At 44.9% G+C, this 23,616-nt stretch overlaps 1 protein-coding gene across 1 annotated transcript; it reads left to right on the forward strand.

Annotated features, from left to right (window-relative positions):
• Window positions 1-868: 868 nt before the first annotated feature.
• Window positions 869-19,383, forward strand: LOC141010632 (adhesion G protein-coupled receptor B1-like). Its single transcript, XM_073483683.1, has 31 exons — window positions 869-1,568; window positions 2,433-2,582; window positions 2,681-2,779; window positions 2,904-3,065; window positions 3,446-3,610; window positions 4,673-4,837; window positions 4,929-5,093; window positions 5,185-5,286; window positions 5,373-5,479; window positions 5,605-5,802; window positions 5,914-5,982; window positions 7,029-7,137; window positions 7,552-7,695; window positions 7,783-7,852; window positions 7,999-8,101; window positions 8,491-8,534; window positions 10,425-10,551; window positions 13,750-13,853; window positions 13,950-14,052; window positions 14,186-14,336; window positions 14,451-14,520; window positions 14,627-14,693; window positions 14,783-14,868; window positions 15,061-15,232; window positions 15,355-15,450; window positions 15,566-15,605; window positions 15,794-16,416; window positions 16,525-16,560; window positions 16,674-16,778; window positions 16,999-17,049; window positions 17,291-19,383. The coding sequence occupies exons 1-31, from the start codon at window positions 869-871 to the stop codon at window positions 17,486-17,488; spliced, it is 4,581 nt and encodes a 1,526-aa protein (XP_073339784.1). The 3' UTR covers window positions 17,489-19,383.
• The last annotated feature ends 4,233 nt before the right edge of the window (window positions 19,384-23,616 follow it).

The raw sequence follows: 23,616 nt of genomic DNA on the forward strand, positions 1-23,616 counted from the left end.
AACATAATTAATGATGCATCTTCTTAAACATGCATGTATTTGCATTAATATGCAAGAGTGACTGTCATTTTTTGCTCTAGCTGCATAATTCGGTTCATTTTATGCTCTGGCATGTAATTGAGGAAAGATTGCTGAAGCATTTTTTGCCACAGTATGGTATGTAATCACACTTATCCATGGACACAGAATCACCATTTCTCAGTTTGCCGCTCAAAAGGAGGAGGGCTTTTCACAAATAACGGATCTAATAAGCGTCTGTGGTTGCCAGTGGCAATGGTTCTACGGACGTCAGACTGACGCACATGATTCGCGGTTCATTTCAGTGTGTGGGAGGAAAGAGCAAGCGCTTGGAGATACCAGCCTGCTGTGAAGGACTGTAATTGCAGTGCGAGAGCAATTATGTCCTGAAGAACTGGACATTTTAGATCAGTGAATCTGCCCCAAAACACTATGATACTGATCAGAGACGAGTCCCTGATGCATAAATATCAGTTCGACAATGGGTTCCATTAAAATGCATCTCATGAATATAGTGAAAAAATGCATTTCATCAGGGAGAAAGCTCTTATCCTGCATACTGATAACTGATGTTTTGTTCTGATTATTTAGATGTTGGAGCATACTGACAGATTTTATCCTATTTTTCATTCCCTGTTTCTGTGCAGCTCCCTCGCTGATACAGACACGATAAAGTGTCTGATGCACTAAAACCTGCAAATCCAACAATTCTTCAGAGAGGTGTCATCGAGAAGTCAAAAGATCTGACGGGAAGTGCAGTAACTTGCAACAAAGAAGTCAAAGAAACAACCTGGTCAAACCAGCAATCACAGAAACAAGAACAAGACCATCCTCTATCTAAGCAAGCCCAATGGCGTGGTCAGCTCTCACCGGCCCCTGTGTGGCCCTCGTACTGCTCTTCTTCGGTTTGACCTCCTGTACTCCCTCCGGCCCAGCCTCCGCCACCTGCGCCACCCTGGAACAGAGTCGCTTCTTTGGAGTGTTCACCTCTACAACCACCCTGCCCTCCACACCATGCTCCTGGACCCTGCAGAACCCTGATCCTCGCCGCTACACCGTCTACATGAAGATCACCAAGCCTACCGACTCCTGCGTGCCCCGCCAGATCAGGACCTTCCAGTTCGACTCCTTCATCGAGACCTCCCGCACCTATCTGGGCATGGAGAGCTTCGACGAGGTGGTCAGGCTGTGCGACGCATCAACCACTGTCACCTACCTGGAGTCCAGCAAGCAGTTCCTGCAGATTCGCAAGGTGGCACCGAGAAACGGCCTGGAGATCATGGAGGAGCAGGACGTCAGTGAGTTCAAGGCTGAGTTCTTGGTCGTGGGGAAGAGGAACCCGAGTATGCCCGCCTGCCAGATGCTGTGCCAGTGGCTGGAGAAGTGCCTGTCCAGTAGCACCCATGATTATCCCTGTGGCATCATGAACACACCCTGCCAGTGCTGGGAGGCCCCAAAAAGGAAGCCAGGAAGCTGCTATAGGGGTGGTGTCTACGTCGAGAAATGCCTTCCTGTTCCCAGAGACAACGGACGCGATGCTGAGATTATCAGTAAGTTTGTAATGTGACAGAAAGTCCGAAAAACTGTTATCTCAAGTCATGTAAACATCCTGCCTGAAAACACGATGTGCTCCATGTTTGTTGCGTTGTTTTGTAATATCGACCAGGCTAAACTGTTCATGGGGGTCAAGTTCTCCAGGACACCAACAGCTCTTCAGTCTTGTAATCAGTGTCTGTGAGTGTTTGTGTCTTAGGAGCTGCTGAGGGTAATGATCCATGTCTGTAGAGCAGGCGGAGGATGTGCACTCCACCGCCACAAAGTAATGAAAAGTAAATCAAAGGTGTTAAAGAAATTTGCCGGTGCTCCCAGAAGCGCACACACACATCACCAGCTCTCCCTTTCGTCTCAGGCAGGCATGTTCGGCTTAATGCCTGGCAACGGGTCTGGGTTTTGGGAGGGAGATAGAGGGCATGTTTGTTATGTTCGGCTGGGAGCGCGATAGAAAATAAGCACAAAGACCTCGCAGTCAGCTGGCGGCGGAAATCGAAGCACAGTGCTTGTGGTCGTCATGGCAACACGCCTGTCGGCCTCAAACACACAGTTTTCACACCAAGTGGTTAAAGTGAACCATCGGCATTTAAAATGGCACAGCCATCAGCATGAGTGCAAGGTTCTGCTAACAAAGACTCATCCTTGCTCATTCTTTGCATATGAAACAAACATTACTCACATCCAATTCTTATATATGAAGTGTGTGCAGGAAGAACTGTAGCTGTAAAGCATGAGTCTGCACTGACTCATGCTTTTGTACAGTTCTTTTGCATTTAGTTTCAACTAGAGTGTTAAAACTTCTAGCTGCAACTTCAGTTTCCAACCTTGCTCTAAACCTCTCCTCTACTTATCTCCTCCTGCAGAGGGCTGGGCTGGATGGGGCCGCTGGTCAGTATGCAGCCAGGAGTGCGGTGGCGGAGTCCAGGTGCGTAGCCGAGGCTGCCAGCCCGAGGATAGTGTGTGCGAGGGAACAGTTGAAGAGGGGCGCGCCTGCAACCCTCAGGCCTGCATTGGTAAGCCCACTTATCATTTAGTCATTTAGCTGGGAAGCACTCAGCTGCAGGTGGCTCTGATTCAATGCAATAACTGTGCAATTTTCAAATCTTCTCAGGCAAAGAGCGCAACAGGAGCCAGGGTCTGCGAGCCATCGTCGGTTTGAAGAGAGACAATGCTGATAATACTAACCAAGGAGTTGTTGCAACCCAAACAGGTGAGATAGGAAGGTCTGAAAACATCTGCATCCAATCACAGAAGTTTAAGTTGGTCTGGCTTAACTTTTCCAGGTGTTGAGTTCCTGGTATACTGACCCTCTTTCTAATGTTTCTGCACAGTAGATGCTAAATCAGATGAGTGGTCCTCCTGGAGCTCCTGTTCAGTCACCTGTGGAGAGGGCTGGCAGAGCCGTACCCGCGTCTGCGCCACTTCCTCCTTCACCACCCAATGCACCGGACCCCTGCGTGAGAACCGGCCCTGCAACAACACCGTTGTCTGCCCTGGTGAGTGCCTGGCTCCCCCTCTCTGATGTGAGCGTGACATGTGGCAGAAAGGAAAAGAGAGTGTGATCTAGAAAATGTGTGGGAGAGGAGGCTTTTTGAAGTGCAGACAGGAGGTAAAAGCTATTATCCCTTAATGATTTCCCTTTGTACCACAGCAGCCACAATAGGGAAAGTAGATAAAGGGCAGAAGTTAGAGAGGTATTTTGTAGCTTTCACTCCCTGAGATTTGTTGAAAAGAGGTTGCAATTCAATATCAGGTAAATCTCCCTTAAAGCACTAATTCAGTGCTGTGCCTGAGGGGTTGTGTGAAGGACTGTCCCACCTAGTGGAGAGTCTGTGTACAATTTTTCAGTTTCTCCTTCTATGTTCCCCATGTGTAGTGGATGGAGCTTGGGATGAGTGGACCCCCTGGAGCTTGTGCTCATCCACTTGCGGTCGGGGTTATCGTGACCGTACCCGCACCTGCAAGCTGCCCAAGAACGGAGGAGAGCCTTGCCGCGGCCCCACAAGACAAACCAAGTTCTGCAACATCGCTGTCTGCCCAGGTGAGAAATATTTTTTTTATTCCTAAATTACCAAAAAAAATCCAAGCACTTATTTGTTCCTTTACTCCCATACTTCCCTCTCCAATTAACTGATTCATACACAAGAAGCTAATTAAACCACGTATCGCCATCAGCACCATCACAAACAGCAACTGCAGCGGCAGGTTGTCATTACATCTGACGCATCCACAGAATAAAAGCCTGTGTAGGGATTAGTCATTGGCTGTATAATAACTGCCGGTGACTCAGACTGTACTCATGGTCACTCAATATATCAGAAGTTCTTCCCTACTCTGCCACCTACTCATGTGCAGGAAGGTTTTCACTCATTTTGAAGTCACAGATACAGTTTGTACAGTTAGTGTTTGTTCCCTTTTTCCACACCAGGTTTGGTGGTTAGCATTAAAACACAGAGATTTCTTGTGTTCCCTTGTTGCAATTGCATGTTGCCATCAGCAGACGTCTCGACGAGACTCGGCTGAATTCGCTGTTAATGTCTGAAACAGAAGCAGTTAGGCATAGTCATTATCGAGAGATGATTGCACATTTCATTTGAGATTAAAAGACTCACAAAATTGAGTCATCTTAACAGCCCGCTTAGCACGATAGATTTTTCTTATTTTGGCCGATCAGACTTTTTTTTTAGCACTTTTTCACTATTCTATTTTACAATCTTACAAGGCAGCATTTAATTGCAATAATTATGGATTTTGTTTCTTTTTTAAGTTTTTAATCATTTCGAGGCTGAATTGTTTTCCTGAGGCCCACAATTTTTCCTTCTCATTTATGTCTCTATTATTAAAAATGCCCTTTTATGGGTTTTTAAAATAGCATTGCTTCTCATTTGGACAAAACAGATGAGTCTCTTGGTCCACATAACTGACCTTTTCTGTTACATAATGGTCGAGTACAAGGTCAAGTATAAACAAGAGGCACAAACAGTCATGCTTGAAGGAAAGATAACCAACTATTTCATGTGAGTGTGCCCTGTTTCTTGAGGATGTCTTGTGCTTGTACTCCCTGTAACTCTCTCCTGATATCTGCTCCTCTGCCTCCCTCCAGTGGACGGATCCTGGAATGAGTGGTCTGGCTGGAGCACATGCTCTGCCTCTTGCTCCAACGGCACCATGCAGAGAACACGGGAGTGCAACGGTCCATCCTACGGGGGCTCTGAGTGCCATGGCGGCTGGCAAGAGACAGTCAACTGCTTCCTGAAAGATTGTCCCGGTAAAAAAAAAAAAACATACCCATAAAATAATCATATACTTAATCAAAGATAAGTCCAGAGTTCATGGTGTGAAATATTCTGTGTCTTTAGTTGATGGACGTTGGCATGCATGGAGCTTTTGGGGCAGCTGCAGCAAGACTTGCGGTGGAGGCATCCAGCAGAGGCAGAGAGTGTGTGAAGGGCCTTTCTTTGGTGGAGAACTTTGCCCCGGTGATAAGGGAGAGCAGAAGCGTTGCAATGAGAAGAGATGCCCTGGTTAGTGACTCTTAAATGGATAAAGGTTGCAACACAACAATACAATTTAATAAGGAGGGAGAATACTTATAAGTCTACTCCAACTTCACAGAGCCCCATGAGATCTGCCCTGAGGAGAACACTGGAGATGTTGTGTGGAAGAAAACCCCCGCTGGAGACATGGCTGCCATCGCCTGCCCCGCTGATGCCTCAGGTACAGTGACAGTGAGGACAGAGACATGCTTTGTTTTCCTTCGACATTAACCCTTATCATGCTAACGACAAGTCTCTCATTAACAGGTCTGATTCTGCGCCGGTGCACCTTGGACGCTGTAGGCCTCGCATCCTGGGAGAGCCCCACTCACATCAAGTGTGTCTCAGAGAACTACGAGAACATTCAGAAGCTGGTGAGCCCTGAACCCTTAATTAAAACCCTCATCTGTTGTGTCCTCATATGGCTAATTTCCCTGTGGTGGAGTCAAACCAGTGAATGTCAAAGATTCAGATTAACCTCTCGACTCTTCTTCTGTAGTCGAGGGACTACGCTTCCAAAGCGCAGATGGGGCAGAGCGTGGATGGGGTCGCTGAGGTGATTTCACGGCTGAGATTCTCCTCTGATGAAGGGGCCAAGTACAGCGGCGATCTCTTGGCCGTGATGGAAATCCTGAAGAACACCACCGAACTGTACAAGGGAACCAGCAACCAGAAATTGAGCAATGCTGACACAGAGGTAAGAAAACACACGTGTTGTACATATTCAAAAATAAAAGCACTCTCTGACCAAAAATAGAGCTGGATTTTGTATCTTCTCACAACTCTGCTTCCATTTAATGATTTGCAGAACTACGTCCAGACCATTAGCAACTTACTAAAGGAGGAACATCGTGACAAATGGGAAGAGGCACAGCTGGTACGTGATAAGAGGGTGTGTGTGTGTGAGAAGAAAATAAGTCTTTTATGCTAACGTTTCTGTGATGCGATGAGTGTGTACAGGACAGATTCAGGGAGAGCTCTCAGGGTGTGTATGAGAGGTTAGTGTGAAAAATGTGAAAATTAGCTCTGATTAGCACTCCCAAGTGGCCTTTTTAGTCACACAAACGATATAAGAGTGTGTCACCAATAGCTAAATTGACTCAAAAACATTAAATTGCATGTCTAGAGATCGACTATTCATCTGGCTCTACCTCATTTCATTAGATTTGTATACAAGTATCAGAACTTTGACAAGTTTGACCACTTGTTGATGTACTTTTTTCCACATTTGCTTGACAAATGAAATGAGTTCCGGCTCCAGCGAGTAAAGAGAGAGAGACAAGCAAGCGTAGAAAAGTTAGCCAAACAGGAAGCCCCCCCACTAGCAGTGACTAAACAACATATCTGAAAATTCGATTGTGAATTACCAAGGCCACTGCGACAAGAGAAAGCGAACATGTCAAGGTGACAGCGAGAGAGAAAGAGGAGAATCACTCTACGCCCACTTTGCAATCTGTGAGCCTCCATGCCATCCTACATACCGATAGCAGTTGTAAGAGGACACAGACAGCACATCACATACAAGCACACACCTTGCGCCCACATCACTGCAGTTCTGCGTCAGAGACACGCAAGTAGTCAGGCAGCCCTCCCTTCCACTGAGCAGGAGGACAAAAAAAAAGAAAAAAAAACTCAGAGTATGAATCAACAGCCTGCCCATTTATGGCCTCAAGGAAGTTCTGAGGTTGCATAGCAGCAAGAAGTGTAATTTTTTTTCTCTCCTCTGGTGAGCGCTCTGAAAGAATGAGCACAAGCCGGACTGACATGTGAATAGGAAATCTAGATATGGGCATGTAACTGCAGCCTCTCTTAAGTGCTCAATTATACTCATTGTGTTGCATTGATTGTATGTCCTTTTCCATTACGTTCCCTCCGTCTGACTCTTCCTCCTTTTCTCTTCTTCTTCTTTTATCTTTAATCCAGATGGGTGCTAACATTAAAGAGTTCCTCCGCCTTGTTGAGGACTTTGTGAACATGCTCGGTATGAAAATGAGCGGCTTCCAGGACATTTACGAAGTCACCGAGAATTTAGGTGAGCCCTAATTTCCCATGCCAGCTGCTCTCTGCTCACGTCTAGTCGGGATGATTTGTCCTTTCTCCGGCACAGAGAGTGCATCAATCTTAATCTGAGTCCATATAAGTGGCAGCAGAATGCATCACTTATCACTTTGACAGACTGTCCTGCTTTACCATAGTACATGTGCAGCCTCCAAGTATATTTGGCACAGCACATGTATGATCAATTTGTCACAGACTGTAAGAATAACTGTAAATTTCACACACTGAATCACTCTCAATGTGACTTGTGTGACGGTTTCGGCTCAGCGAGAGTGACATTCTCACAGGACATAGTGGATATGACAAGTCCGGTCACACACACACACAACACCAAAATGTCCTTGGCATCTGTGTAGAAGTTCACCAAAAAACTCTCTCTCCCTCTCAGTGCTGAGCATCCACAAGCGCCCAACGACTACAAGCTCCAACTTCACCTTCCCTGTGAAGGGCTGGAGGGGGATGCTGGACTGGGTCAGGAACTCTGAGGAGAAGATCTCAGTGTCCCGGGATGCTCTGTCCATTGAGCAGGCTGGTAAGATTAAAATAAACATCATGTTCCAGATCAAACAATGTGCAGTCTTGTGAATGTGAGTCTAAGCAGGTGTTTTGTTCTTTCCAGACGGAAACGATGCTATTGTGACTGGAATCGTCCTCTACAAAAACCTTGCATCTATTCTGTCCTTCCAGAGGTAATACAATTTCTCTGCCTGGCCTTCCATGAAATTTATAATTTCCGTCACAAGATGGCGCCCCTCGTTAAAAGATCCACCACTCCTTTACTCTCATTTTCTCTTACATGTTTTTATTGACCGTGTAATTTTCTGTTTCTCCGCAGTAACACCACCCTCATCAACTCCAAGGTGGTGACAGTGATCGTCAAGCCCACCCCAAATTTCCTCTCAACCCCCGTAGAGATCGAGTTCCCCCACCTCCACAATGTAAGTCCCTATCTAATGGAGCCTTGCGAAAAATATCAACCCCCCTCCGGTTGTTTGCTCACCGCAGTACACAGAGCCTGACATTTTGGTAACATTTGCAGTGACACTGTGACTTTTACTTTAACTTCTGTCGGTTGAAACCCGGCAAAGATCACAGCCGAACTGAGCGGTCAGTTGACGATGATGAGAAATCAGTAATTAATCTCTGCAGCTGATAAGATGCTGTTTTTAGTTTCGTGTGTGTTTTACGGGGGAGGTTGGAGAGAAATGTGGGCAGTTGGTTTGATAGCAAGCTGTTGCATCTCACACGTTTATCCCCGGCCTACATGTTTCCCTTTTTTCTGTAGAGATTCCTCACAGTCACTGATCCATCTGCCTCTCTTTTGCAGGACACCCTCAATGAGACATGCCTCTCATGGGACGAGAGTGAAACGTAAGTGTTGACCACAGTTGTTTTTCTCCTCTAATGTGCGTCTAACCATCACTGGCATCTACTCTCCATCCTTCGTCAGCTGATGTTGTTGTTGTTTATCTCCTCGCTCGGTCCTTTCAGTCATGCATCTGTCACTGAACACTCAAAGCCCTCCAGACCTACACTCACCAGCGACAGAGCAATAATGTCTCCTAGCCTGCAGCAGCAGGCCTCACTCAGCTGTCTGACATAGTTACTGCACTGAGAATTAAGAAATGACAACCTCAGTGATCCTCGGTGGTTCGAGCTGAGTGACACTTCACTTCGATCTAACAGTCAAGTGCTTCACTTTAAATGAAGCACATCCTAAGGAGGGGAGAGACACACCGGCAGAACTTCAAACCTCATTACATAGTGGATGAATTCATTGTATGTCTGAAGACAATGGCAACTCTCCCTCTCAGTCATGTTCATATGTCAGTGCCGAGGTTAATGGCTAAGGCTCATGGGAGTTTTTAAAGATGCTTAGATGCATTTGAGTGACTTATGAAAGCAGCTCCTGGTGGCCTGGCTTGGATCAATCAGCCCCGGGCCCACTCTGCCCTCCTGAAGAATACACAGGTGGACCATTTGCATTTAGATAGATTTGTACACTTGTGGAGGACAGATAAGCAATGAAAATGCACCTGCATCCATGCGCCGTAACAGCCGGAGTGGATGCATAAGCAAAAGCACAAAATGAATCGAGGGAGAAAATGTAATTAACTGTTGTGCTTTCGAAAGGGAGGCTGATGTGCCTCGAGTCAAATTAGATTCATTTCTGACGGCGGATATGATTAATGGGAGGATACAGACAGTGGAAACGGCAGATGAGGATGCTCTGGCTGATGTTTGGGGTCAGAGAGAGCTACATGTGTCTGATCACAGGAAGTGATCCATTAGGATACAGATATGAACGCTCTGCAGCTTTTTGTGAGAAAAAAAAATTCAAGAGCCACACATGCTTTATCTGTCTTACTTTGCATCACAGTCAACCCATCTGCATGGAGCCAATGTTGACTTTGCCCGTGACACTGTGTGTGTACCAGGCTGGACCTGCTGGCTATGATGCTCCTCTGTATCCACCAGTCAGTCACACAGAGCCTGAGGGTGCTGCTCATTGCCTCAACCTCCTCCTCTGTGTTTTCTGGCTTCTGCTGCTGATGCTGCTCACACACAAAGATCTTGTAGATTCAGTGGAGTGCATCTCATTTGAAAGATGGCCTCAATGAAGCACTCATTATTGATTTTACTCCCTGTAATGTAATTTATCCATTTTTTTGTCTGATCAGGTTTGGCACAAGGATGAAAAGATTTTGAACGTATACTTCACTAGTTTGTTTTAGGTTGCATGAATATAGACAGATAATCAGTTGGAGTGTTTGGAGGAATAATTTGGATTGTTTTCACACTCCACTCCTTCTTTTGTCAAAAGAGGGAACACACTGTCCTTTGTCTCTAGTGCACATTTGGCAAGTACTGCCAATAATCTCATGTCTGCTGAGGAAAGAAATTATACAGATTATGCAAATAATGACATTTATGAAGGCATATCATCATTAATCATGGCACAGATGGCTTTTAATCACTTAAATTTAAAAGCCATCTTCCCTTATATGCACTTTAGGTTAAATGAAATAATATGTATTAACTCACACTGGATCCCAGACTAATATTTGAGTATTTAAATGTTATGTAAAATGTAAAAACAATGCGCATTTTCCTCTTCAAACGCACTCCTGATTGGCTTATCATAAGCTGAACTTCTAAATAAATGTTTTTCATGAGGGAAAATGTCATTAAGAGACATTCACAGGAGAGATTCGTCTGATCTCTCCTCTCCTAACCCGTTCCCTCTCCTTCCTTGTGCAGTTCCTCTCTGCTCGGATCTTGGTCTGCTCGGAGCTGCAGAGCGGTCCCCGTTCATTCATTCAGAACCAAATGCGTGTGTGACAGCCTCTCCACCTTCGCCATTTTAGCGCACGTCAACTCCGACACGGTAAGTCTTCTGTCTCCTCACAATGTGTCCTCATGTTTGTATTTTTTGTATAGTCATGCATTCATTTTTTGGTGCGGTCTGTGCGTGAAGTGAATGCGGTGCAGTGTGAACGGATGATACTTGTTGTTTTCGAGCGGTTTTCTTTGCAGTAGCGCTGCCCACCAGCAGCTCTTTGTCTCCGTGCAGGTGATCGGACGATTACGGCTTAGATTTTTTTTTTCTTCTTAATTGAGGAGGAAATAAGCGAGCAACGTGTTGATGTGCAGGAATTACATCGAGGTTTTTAGAGTGAAAACATTATCGATGCGTATTGGCGCGTCGAGCTTGTCAACGCGCAACCAGCTGCATAATTGACTGAATAAATATTATGGCAGTGAATGGGAAATCGCTTATGCAATTAAAAGACATTGATCCCGCGTTATATATATTATAATACATCACTCTGAATGACTTTTTTTTTTTTTAATGATTGTGTAACCTGGCTTTGCGTTTTAATTTTCCTATCACGCACGATTTTGGTAAAGTAAACGGACTTGGGTGCGTTGCTTATCCAAATGTGTCATTGTGCATCGCTGTATTTTAATGCGCAAAGACAATGTGTAATTTCCCCTCTGTGGACCGTATTGCCTCTATAGCTGTTCGCCCTCCAGTTGCCGTGGCAACGGCTTCTGCAGCGCAAACTCGGCCTGTGTGATTTTTGATAACTGAGATGCTAAAGAGAAAAAACACACACAGCACAGCAGCCCCCCCTCCTCTTCCTCCTCCTCCTCCTCTTCCTCCTCTCTCCTGTGAAGAGCCCCCCCCCCCAGGACAGAGGAAATGGCCTGTCCATCTCTGCTGCTGCTGCTGCTGCACACAAAGAACAATCAACAGATGTCTGCTCTGAGTGTGTTTTAAAGGTGCATTTGTTGATTTTCCTAGTTCATTTAGTTTCAGAGCAGCTTATGAAACTGGACTGCAGTGTTTTTCCTGCTTATTTCACCCTTAACCTGTTGTTTACATCCTAGATTTGATTTGTCTGAGCAGCAGCGCCTCCCATATTTGTTATAGCCCGCACATACCCCCTCCGACAGTAAAAAAAAAAAAGAAAAAAAAAGGTAGCTGCGGCAGTCATTCCGTCTGCCAATATCTCTGAATTCTCGATTACATCCACCCTCATCCTCCACCTCCTCCTCCTCCTTTTTTCCTCTTCGGCCACAGCAGCGAGAGTCTGTAAATGCCAGAGAGGCAGACCAATGAGAGACAGACGTCTGGTCATGCATTGATGGTTCCTCCTCTCCCCCCACCCCCCCACCCTCGCTTCTCCATCTCCATCCATCCTTTGATGTGTGCCGTGGACATTTTCAATAACGTCTTCCTGCGAGAGCCGTGTGAGGAACACCAGCGAGAGGCAGAGAGAGAGAGAGAGGAGAGAGGAGATGTGAAAAACAGCCAGATGCTGCAGTGTGTTAGCTCTCATTCGATGTGGTCTGATTTCAGGGGGCCTGCAGCATCATGTGTGTTGGAGGCATGATGGTCCAGTGGGAGCAGAGCACATAGTCAGGACAGCAGATGCCCTTGACCACTGGGGAAATTAATTCAACGAGAAAACAGCAGAAAAACTGTTTTAGTTAACGTTTTTTCCTGCACATTCACCTTTCAAAGTAAGAACATGCATTCGGTCAAGGACAGGCAGAAGACGTGCCTCGTATTTAGGTCAAACTGGCTGTCTGGATTTCACTCAGAGGCCCATGGTGCAAGCATCAACCCAGATATAGAGATTGGGAAGAGAGGGAGCAGAACACACTGTATCGCCCTTGTTATTTTCTCTTTCCCCAGACTCGGTAAAGACTGAAGCAAAAAGACAGCTCACCGCTCTGCTATCTGCCATCTGTTTTGGGGCACTTCAGATGTAGCTGGATAGATTTTGAAACAAATTTGCCACACTAAATTAGTCTTTGGCTGCCGTAAGCCGGACTTCAACAGCTGTGCTTTGATATCATAAAAAAAAATAAACCTATGTGTAGCACATTTTGAGAAGGAGAGGAACAATCCCTCAAGGCTTCAGGATTGTACTTTAAATTCAGAGGCACTATCAACAATGGTATTAGAAGCTTCACATACGCTTGCGATGTAAGAATTTATGGCCATCGTAAATCAAATGAAGGCCAAAGTGGTGTCCATTCCTTTCTCCTCTGTCTGAGCTAATTTGATACCTGCAGATTTATTATATTTCAGGACGTTTTCTCACTCACCTTTGGGAGCCACTTAGCCCTTTTTCGCCTTTTTTCTCCTTCAACACATTATCAAAAATATAATCACACCATTTGTCAATGAGAGCTCCTTCATCCTCTCCGGCTCACATGCTTTGTGGCGATGACAACCTGATCAAAGGTGTTAGATTAACTCGAAACCTCAGAGTAGGTGTGAGACAGACAGATTACAGACGGTGTGTTAGCCAGCCGGCGGGGGCTCTGTGAAGCCTCAAGGAGCAGAGATTTGTGTGTGCAGCAGTGACCCGTCGGCACTCCGGGTGAACGAGCAGCGGGGAAGACGATCCTTCGTCTGTTCCCTCCACCAGAGGTTCGGTGCCAGGGCTGTTTGAAACATGGGACGGTCACCGCCGCCGGCAGCGGCAGGCGCTAAGCTGCTGTCAGAGATCAGAAGGGCAGGTGGTGGCAGATTAATGCACAGGTGATAATGGTCCACCTGTTCGCTCCTGCGGGGACGGGTGAGGAGCTGCTGGTTGGCACAAAAACAGCGAGAAAATGCTAAAACACAGAGAAGGAGAGGGTGTCTGTTAGTGATTAGAAGGTTGCTGTAGCAGCTCAAACCCCCCTGAACTGCCCCTGGGAATTGAACAACCCCCCCACCCCTCCTCCTCGCTTAGTTGAGAGAGATATATGTGCAGTATCCTCCTCGCCTCATTTGCTGACTCCGAAGCTCAATGGAGAAACGCAGTGACCCTGACCATTTGTTTAGTTTGCCGCTCCATCTTTCTGACATGTTCACCTTGGGGTCACCTTGCCTCAGCCGTGGCCTGATTGTGCCATTCAACTGTTCGCCTACAGGGAGCCGTCTGCTATTCCAGATAGCGCACACCCAGCGGCTTCGCTAGTGCGTGCATATGTGTGTTTGTGCTGGTTTCCCCTCTGAATCAATGTGTATGTGTGTATGTGTTTGTAATCAGGCATGTTTGGTCTTGTCTCCCCTCTGCAGGACATGGACAAGACACTGCTCCCGTCCGTGACTCTCATCGTTGGCTGTGGGGTCTCCTCGCTCACCCTGCTGCTCCTCATCATCATCTACGTCTCCGTGTGGAAGTGAGTAACCCTACCAGCAACATTATACGCTCTGGTTTCTCTCTCCTCTTCCTACTCATCCCTTTAACTCAATCGTTTCTCCTCTCAAAACTCCAGGTACATCCGCTCCGAGCGCTCCGTTATCCTCATCAACTTCTGCCTCTCCATCATATGCTCCAATGCCCTCATTCTGGTCGGACAAACTCAGGCTCGCAACAAGGTAAAGCACTCCCCCAGCCAATCCCGACCTCTCTCTCAAACCTCTCTGAAACTCACTGCTTTGGGGATTTTGGAAGCAGCAGTGCCACTGACACAGATTTCTCATCTTTCTCCTTCCTTCTGGGCTCCCACAGGTGGTATGCACTCTCGTAGCTGCTCTCCTGCACTTCTTCTTCCTCTCCTCTTTCTGCTGGGTGCTGACAGAAGCTTGGCAGTCCTACATGGCTGTCACTGGTCGTCTGCGCAACCGCATCATCCGCAAGCGCTTCTTATGCCTGGGCTGGGGTAAGAGCAACTGTCTTTATGCTCACCTCTCCTTTTTTTCACCTCTGTTGGGTCACTTTTCTCCAAAGCTTTTTCTTTCCAAACTCTAACTTTTGCATGTTTCCTATCTTTCAGGCCTTCCTGCACTGGTTGTGGCTGTGGCTGTGGGTTTCACAAAAGCTAAAGGATATGGCACTGTCACCTAGTAAGTTTAGTCACAGGCCTAACCCTTTTCTTTTCTATGCTTTTACTCTGGAAAAGCTCTTCATTTTAGCTCAAACATTAATATTCTTCCTCCTTCTCTTTTCTAGCTGCTGGCTGTCTCTTGAGGGCGGACTCCTCTACTCCTTTGTTGGCCCTGCTGCAGCTGTTGTTTTGGTACGTATTCTGACTTTGACGTCCCAATCCATCTCAATACGTAGTCTGTTTGTAAAGGAATTAACCACTTTTTTTTTCTTTTCAAACAGGTGAATATGGTCATTGGTATTCTGGTCTTCAACAAGCTGGTATCCAAGGACGGCATCACCGATGTGAAGCTGAAGGAGAGAGCCGGGTAGGTCTTATTGATCTTCTCCCTACACCAGAGTATTGCGCTTATCACCCTCATCAGTGCCGTTACAGGTATATTGATGATGTGCTTTGATATCAAGCCACACAATCAAACAACAGGAGTAGAGAAACAGACTTCCAACTGCAGCCTGCTCGAGCATGTTTAGTCTAATCTTTGTTTTTTGTCCCCCTGCAGGGCATCGCTGTGGAGCTCTTGCGTGGTTCTGCCCCTCCTGGCCCTCACCTGGATGTCCGCTGTCCTTGCCATTACCGACCGCCGCTCAGCCCTCTTCCAGATCCTCTTCGCCGTCTTCGACTCTCTGGAGGGTTTCATCATTGTTATGGTGCACTGCATCCTGCGTAGAGAGGTAAGGCAAAGAAATTTAGGTGAAAAGGGAAATGTGAGGCAACTAGTTTTTTTAATTTTTACATGTTACATCAGCGGTGGTTTAAATACAATTTCCTAAATATTTTCCCCTTGACCAATTAGGTTCAGGAAGCTGTAAAGTGCAGAGTGGTCGACCGCAAGGACGACGGCAACGGAGACTCTGGCAGTTCCCACCACAATGGCCACTCCCAGCATATGGTAAATTTCTTGGCTTATTGCCTTTTTAATGTCTTGAGTGCCTCTTGCATTTTAGCCCAAAACGAATATGTGCATATATTAAGCACTGATAGAACGTTTCTTATTCTTTTATCAGCAGTCTGATAATGAAAAGGATGGAGAGTCAGGCAGACAAGGTGAGCCCCTTTCACATCAACTTTTTTCTCCTTTTCTTAACCAGTTTTCCATTTGCATTTCAATTTCCACGAGCCTCGCACTTAAAACATCCAACCATGCATAAAAAGATATTCATTGAACCAAATTCTCAGATGTGGCCTGGTTCTGTATTGTTTTTTTAACCCTCTCCTGCCATTTTTCTTTAAAGGAATGAAGAGCTCATCCGAAGAGAAGATGCCTCCTCCTCAGCTTCCTCTTCCCATGGGCTCCAACTTCCACACCCTGCCATCCAACCCCAGCAAGAGCCACATGCAGGCAGTTCCCGAGTACTCCAGCCACACCCTCACCCTGAAGAGAGAGAAGAGCCGCCTGGCCGGAGGAGTCGACCCATCCTGCGGGAAACCCGTGTACGTCTGCGAAGGGGAGCTCTTCCAGCAGCTAGATGCCGATCTCGCCCGTGCTCACGCCGAGGGAAGCATGTCCGACGGCAGTGGTTACGTCCTCATGCCCAACACCACCTCCACCCTGAGGACCAAACCCAAAGATGACCTGACGAAATACAACATCAGCGTGGAGCAGCTCCCCCAGGCCAGGCTGATGCACCTGAGCGGGCCCTTCGCCGAGCCCCAGGCTGCCTTTGGAATGAAGTCGCTCCCCCCTGACCAGGTCAGCGTGTCATATTCGGAGAGAGATTCGCCCATCCAGAACATCCACAACATGTCGAGTGAGTCTCACATCACCCACAGCAGCCTGGAGAACACCTTCGAATCCATGAACTCCATGATGTCCAAGAGTGAGACCATCTCTACGCTGTCTATGAGCTCCTTGGAGGTAAGCGAAGAAGTAGAAGTAGTGTGGCCCCTTGCAGAATAGTTGTGCATTCTTGTGCAAATTAATACATATCTGAAACTAAACCTTAGTCTATCTTTTTCTTTGCAGAGACAGAAATCCCGCTATGCTGAGTTGGACTTTGAGGTGAATATTGTTCGGATGCCTCCTTCTGAAAACAATGTAAATGAAATGCAGTGGATATTAAATGTATCATTGTAAGCATAAGTTTTGAAAGAAAATATTGTTTTCTTCTCTAGAAAATCATGCACACAAAGAAACGCCACCAGAACATGTTCCAGGACCTCAACAGGAAGCTCCATCACGCTGAGAAAGACAGAGAGTCGCCTGCCTCCGACAGCAAGGTAACACATAATGATATTATGCTCATCATCCATTTCCATAGACATTAATGTTCAGGAAATGCAGAACAAAACAGATAAAGGGTAAAACTGGAAGCAGACCAGAGGCGGTTCTGATGTTAACAGATGTCAATATGACCCTTTAAAACAACCAGTGATTGTGTATTGAACTATGGTTGAGGTCATTTGAATAAGGATGTATTCTCTTCCTTCCCTCTTACAGTCTGTGAGATGGAGTGTGTCTTCAGGAGGAAGTGACAAAACGAACCACAGTGTGAGTGTTTATATACAACCTCACAGTCTCAAATTTTACTGCCTATAGATGAGACACACCATCAGATTGTACACTTCACGCCTCACGGAGGAATAATGTCCCCAAATGACAATATGACTTTCATTATTAGAAAATCACCTCTGATGTAATGAAACCCATTTCATTTTGATTAAATCAGGAATTGCTCAGGGCTGATGATTGACACCAGTTCTAAAGTGGCTCCTCTTTGTAACCTCAACAGGACAAACAGCAGGGTACCATGGAGAGGCCATGGGAGGGAGTCCGGGGGATCCCACAGTCACCCCCCGCATGGGTCCGTAAAGACCTGGAGCCCCTAGCTGCCTCACCTCTGGAGCTGCACTCTGTTGAGTGGGAGAAGACCGGCACCACCATTCCTCTGGTGGGACAGGACATCATCGACCTGCAGACAGAGGTCTGAGGGGGAGGAGGGGGGCTCGCGAAGCCACCTGATTTCACCTTGTTCGCCTTTTTTGGTTTGGGAATGGTATCCTGTATGGATAGAGTAGAGGAAACCAAGAAAGTAAGAAAGTTGGTCCCAGAATCGATGTCTTCAAACCCTCAGCCAGAGCAAGAAGGAAGTGGGAGAGAAGGAGATGTAGAGGTGGTGGTGATGGGATGTTTTAATGTAGCTTCTCTGTGTGGACTTTAAAAGCATCTCGTGTCAGAGTGCTCTGAAGGTCAAGGGGTTAGTGCAGCGAGCGGTGGTTTCCATGGACCAGGACTGGCTGTGGTTCCATTAATGCTTCATTGGGAGTTTCTTGAACCCTTCAAGCCTGGGTTCAGAAGATGTGGTCAACATGTCTGTGCTTCTTTTTTTCCTTCACTTAACTTTGGAGAAAAATAAAATGATATAAAGGCGGTGCGTCCTCCCTGCTTCTTGGGAGGAACAACCGGAACTCTTGGCTGCTCCTCTTCCAGCCAAAGTTACCTTCCAAACTAGGACAAGGCGAGAGAGCAGAAGGGACCAGTTTCATGCTTGGAGTCCAACACTTTGACAGATGGGCGCACACAATTTGTTTTTGTGCCGTGGGTTATTTTATTTTTTTCTGTATTTGTTTGCGCTGCTTCTCACTTGGAACTGCTTCAAAAAGCCTAAAATGAGACTCTGTGCTGAGAACTTAGGCTTAATCATGCTGACAGTGCTTCTTACTCTTATTATCGCCATGGTTATTATTATGATTATTATTATTACAATGATTATTGTCAGTGTTATCGTCATTATTGAGTTAATAGCCGATATTTTAATTTTCCGTCCCTCTAATAAGTGTCAGGCACAAGTTTTATTGCTTTATAACTGTGAACTAGAACAATAGGCTCCAGAAAATGATTCAATGCATCAGTAATGTGTTGTGGGCCCATACGGACTGCATCGGGACAAACACACTGAGTGGTGATGGAGGTGCAGGTTAGCCACATTGTTTCCTGGTTTCTCCAGCATTCTGCTTCGATACCAAAACACCAGCACCAGGATGAACACAGACTCTCACACAGGAAGAGCAGTGCATTCTGGGAAAACGTTGGATGGTTAGTGAGGAGGTGGAGGAATTTTTCTTTTTTCCACCCCCCTCTCTCTCAGCTGGCACAAGATGCAGGCTCTTCCATGTCGTACATGTGGATCCGAGGGGTCAGAGAGACCTTTCATCATCGCCCTTTTGTTTCTCAGCCTTGCAGGACTCTTGGAGCGAGCAGAGGCTCCTGGCGGCTTCCAGTTCAGCGCCAGGTCCTCGAGACTTCAACACATTTGTGTTTTCAGCCATCAGTGTGAAATAGTGCAATATGATGGGTGCTTGATGCTCAAGCAAGACTGATAATATGATTTAGGCAGAATTTTTTCTTACCAATGTTTCAAAACTTTTGTACCATCTTCCTCATATAGATGCTTTATGAGAATATTGTATGACAAATCTGTATTAGTAATTCAAGGAATTTATTCACTAGAGATCTGTTAGCACATGACTCCATATTTGGAGCTCTCTGTGACAGGTAGATAATTGTACTTCTATAAAGCAAACATTATATAGAATGAATGATAGCCTATGAATATCTAAAACTGTGCTTCAGGATATTTGTTTTTACTCTCCGCTGTATAGCGGTGGGTAAATGAACCTCATGTCTTCTGTAACGGTGTGTTTTTGATAACCTTGTCAGTAACTCAGTAGTATGTACTACCAGCCAATTCCCCTGTCCCTTCCAATTCCTCTGTCCCGCCCTCAGCCCGATTCATACCTCGAGTTACATGTACTGAACACCCATTTGTATTTTCTTGTCTCGACTTTGTTTTTTATGTTCTGTTTTACCTCCTGTAAATGTACAGTTTTCACAGCACAAAATGAATGTGACTTATTTCTAATAAAAACACATCTATATTACATGAAGAAATGTGTCCTCAGTTTAAATCTCGTGTCCTCTGAAGTCTTGCAATCATCTAATTCAGAATAGCTGAACAAGCAAAAATACCCCGCAGAGTCGTACTGGCGTGAAGTCTGACAGCAATTTAAAACAAATCTGCACCTAAAAATAAAAGTTCAGATGTAAAAAAAACACAGTAGTGAAAATACTGCAATAGAACAAGAGACATGGATTTTTGAACTTGTGCATTAAAGCCTCTGGCACACACTTCGCTCTCTAAATATAGGTGTGATTTGCAGGTACAAAAACACCTCTTAAGATGATAAAAGCGTAATTCTCCTCTGTTCTATTTTCATGCTTTTCAGGAAGACAAATCACAGAAAAAAAGATCTATGAAGTTGAGAAATGAGAAAACAAACAAACTTGACAAGGGCCAGAATATGTTTATGACCTCTTTAAAAATAGGACATGTTCTCAACAGTTTAAATTTAGTTTTTAGCTGCTTTGTCTGCAGTATTTCTCTCCTCTCCAACACAATCAGCTCTTGTTTGTCTTAATTGAGCCGGTGTGCCTAAATCCTGCTGCAATGCATAACCGAAAGGAGATTTACATCATCCATTTGTTGAGCGCTGCTCATTTTATGGGGTCAGCTGGAGAGCAGACTGGCCTGTCTGCAAATGGTGCTTCACTGTAGGTGCCGCTTCTCCCTGCATTTCATGTTTGTCACCACGCCACGTGATATGCACCATTTTCTCTGTGCCGTCTGAACAATTCTTCTACTTTGTGGAACATTTTGTGCTAATTTATTTTCACACAGAGAGTCATCTGTGCAATGTCTGCTCATGAAGAGCTGTAATGTTGGAGATAATTTGGCAACATCTGAAATGCAGCCTCCAAAAATATACCAAAGGAGCCACAATGACCCACAGTATTGTTTTTTCTTTCATGTCATGACCTGCACATAGTTGCAATCAGTGAGAAAGAGGACAAATTGACTTACAATAACAATGTTATCACAATATCTCAAAGTACAATATCTTTAAGTGTAGGGAGGTGGAGAGAGTCTTACTCCTTGATGATTCTTTTAATTTTATGGCAGCTTTAAGGTGCTAAACCACCACCTACTATGGGTTAGCAAAGCCAGAAACGAAAATGTTTTAAAAAATAATGGATTATTTACACAATATTATCATATAAGCAGTGGCGGACTAGAGCTGCTCGAGGGGCAAAAGAAATAAAAAGGGCACCAGCTGTTTGTGGTGCTGCACCTGAGAGGGCACCTCACCACGTCTTGTCCACTGGAAGGGCACCCTAGAGGGCAATTATCATGTTTTATCTACCATAGGGGCATCCAGGAGGGCAGTTTTGAGTCCACCAATGCATATACGTATGATGAACACAATACCAGTCTTTCTTTCTTTAGATATCACGATAATTGTCAATACTGGTATATTGCGACATCCTTACTATAATTCATATTCATATTCAAATACAGTACAAACAAAGTCGATACAAACTTCTGTCTGCACCTTTTATCATCATTATACACAACTTTACTTAAAGGCAACACACATAAACACATACAGACAGTTTGTTTGCAGCTATAAAAAAGCCCAGACGATGTAATGTTAGAGGGAAAGTTGACCCAAAAATGAGAATTCAGTCATTATATAGTCAACCCCGTGCCGATAAAAGAGTTGGATACATTTGCATAGTCCACAAAACATTTCTGGAGCTTCACAGCAAAACAGCATTACAGTATTATCCTAAACAACTGAAGTAGATGGGGACTTGTTTTAAAATGTAAATAAAACCTCAACAGCTTGTCCGGCATCTCCAGACACCCAGAGATCCCAAAATGATATTAAAAAAAAACATTATTCATACTCTGAACGGACAGTTGAGCTCATGCATCTACTTCAGATGAGGTCTGCGCTAACACGGTTAGCTTAGCAGCCACAGTAAAAAGCTTTAAAAGGGTGTAAATAACGTCTAATTCAATTTAGCATCTCAGGGCTTCCAGCAACTTGAATTATGCTTGAGTTGTATGGAGCCATTTTCTGCAAGTCCCCATCTACTTCAGCTGTTTAGGAGAATGCTGCAGCGCTGTTTTGCTGTGAAGCTCTGTCGAAATGTTTTGTGGACTACAAAGCTTCATCTGACTTTCCGTCAGCATAGTAGATAATGACTGAATTCTCATTTTGTGGGTGAACTTATCCTTTAACTCGTATCTATAAGGATGCAGCCTCTCTCTCCTCGTGAGCCGTAAACAAAATAAATCCAATCAAAATGACAATAATTACTATATGCTGATAATGTGTAAATCCTGATGCTTGTGTCTGTCTTTGTGTGTGAAAAACACGTCCAAATGCTAATAACATCCTAAAGCTGTCGATGACTAACCACCCCCCACCCTCCAACAACACGCACACACTCATACACACAGCAGCAGCAGCTCCTCTTTCTCATCTCAACCCCCCATCCCTCCTGACTTGAAATCCAGTATCAATTAGCACCTTGCTGGCAGTAACAGCGTGGTCCTTGCTGTCTCTTAATTGAAGGCTGTTGCTATAGAAACAGCAGATGCTAATCCTCAAGATAGGCGAAGAAGAGAAGGTCTTTAAACTCCCGAAGAGAAGTGAGAGAACAGAGAGAGTCGACGCCATCTCTTTCCCCAGGCAGTAATGTCTTCTTAATGATCGTCAGCAGCGAATGAAATTAATATGATTATCAAGAGTGAAGCAGCAGCAAGGTCATCTCTGAATTGTGTTTCTTCTCTCATAGCTTTAGGAAATGAAATCCAGCGAACAGAAGAGGAGAAAGAATAACTTCACTGTCTTTTTTTAAATTCTGAATAACAGTTTGGGATTTTATGGGCGGAAGACTCATCTCAACGGAGCCAAAAAAAATATTTTTTTGACTCCATGTATTAAATATATTTAATTTAGAAACTGATATAAATGTTAAAGTATTACAATAACTCTACTTAAAGAGCTAAAAGATATGATAACTGACTTTTTTGGAACTTCGCTTATTTTCATCATTCATCATCCATTTGCAGTTGTGTGTCTGGCCTCTAAATGTAGCCAAAGTCCAATATTAGCTCTCTTTCAGCTCTGCGTTTGGTCTCTAACATCTCCCGAGGGAAATATCTGGCTCTTTAGCTGCGTCTGTGTGCTGTTTTGTGCTGAGCAGGTGGTGTACGGGGGGGGGTGGGTGTAAGAGGTTTTTCACAAAAAAAATGTTGCCTGCTGCGTCTGAAAACAAAACTATGAGAGTGGTGAGAGTGAACTGAAACAGAAAAGGTTGCCAACAGCTTAACAATGACCTAAAATTCATGCAAAGAACCCATAAAATCAAGTGGAGCTGCAGATTCTGGTGATAATTCTGTGTATGTTGACCACTTTGAGCAACCCCTTTCACACTGTCACATTGTTTTCATGTTGTCATTTGCTTTTGCTTTCATAAAATAAGCAATTATAGTCCAATGTGTAGAATTTAGTGGCAACCATGAGAGAGGTTGCAGATATTAGCCAACAAAATACCCTTTGTCTAATGCTAAAAATGTGAAAGGCTCTCTCTAGAGCCAGTGTTTGGTTTGTCCTTTCTGGGCTACCGTAGAAACATGGTGATGCAATATGGTGGACTCCATGGAAGAGGACCTGCAACTTCTGTAGATATAAAAGGCTCATCCAGAGGTAATGAAAACACGCTGGCTTTAAGTTTCATGTGATTATAAACTGATGAAAACATAGTTATGAATATGATTTCACATTTCTGCCAGTCGATCCTCCTAAATCTTACACACTGGACCTTTCAGTTTTAAAAAATGGTATTGTCAAGGACATGACAGGCTGATACATAAGAGCAGGGATATTCAACGGTTTTCCGGACAAGGCTCACTTGGCTGATAGAGAGACGGAGGAGTTGTAACAAGGCAAAGTCATTTCTCTGGTGGTTTTCTGAGTCTCTTGCTTGATAACTTAACAAACAATCCATTACAGCTCACAAGAAAGTCCGTACACTTGAAATAATAATACAGATAACTAGCCAATATGTTGCAATAATACATAGTTAACAGACTAGTTCGCCGTTATGGATAGGTGTGCATAGATAGTAGATCATCAATGTTGTGTAAATCAAATGGGTTTTTTTAATGAATGTATCGTGCGAATAATGTGGTGGATTCATGTTAAC

This window comes from Pagrus major, chromosome 16 (genome assembly GCF_040436345.1).
Source record: "Pagrus major chromosome 16, Pma_NU_1.0".
In the NCBI taxonomy this organism is placed as follows: Eukaryota; Metazoa; Chordata; class Actinopteri; order Spariformes; family Sparidae; genus Pagrus; species Pagrus major.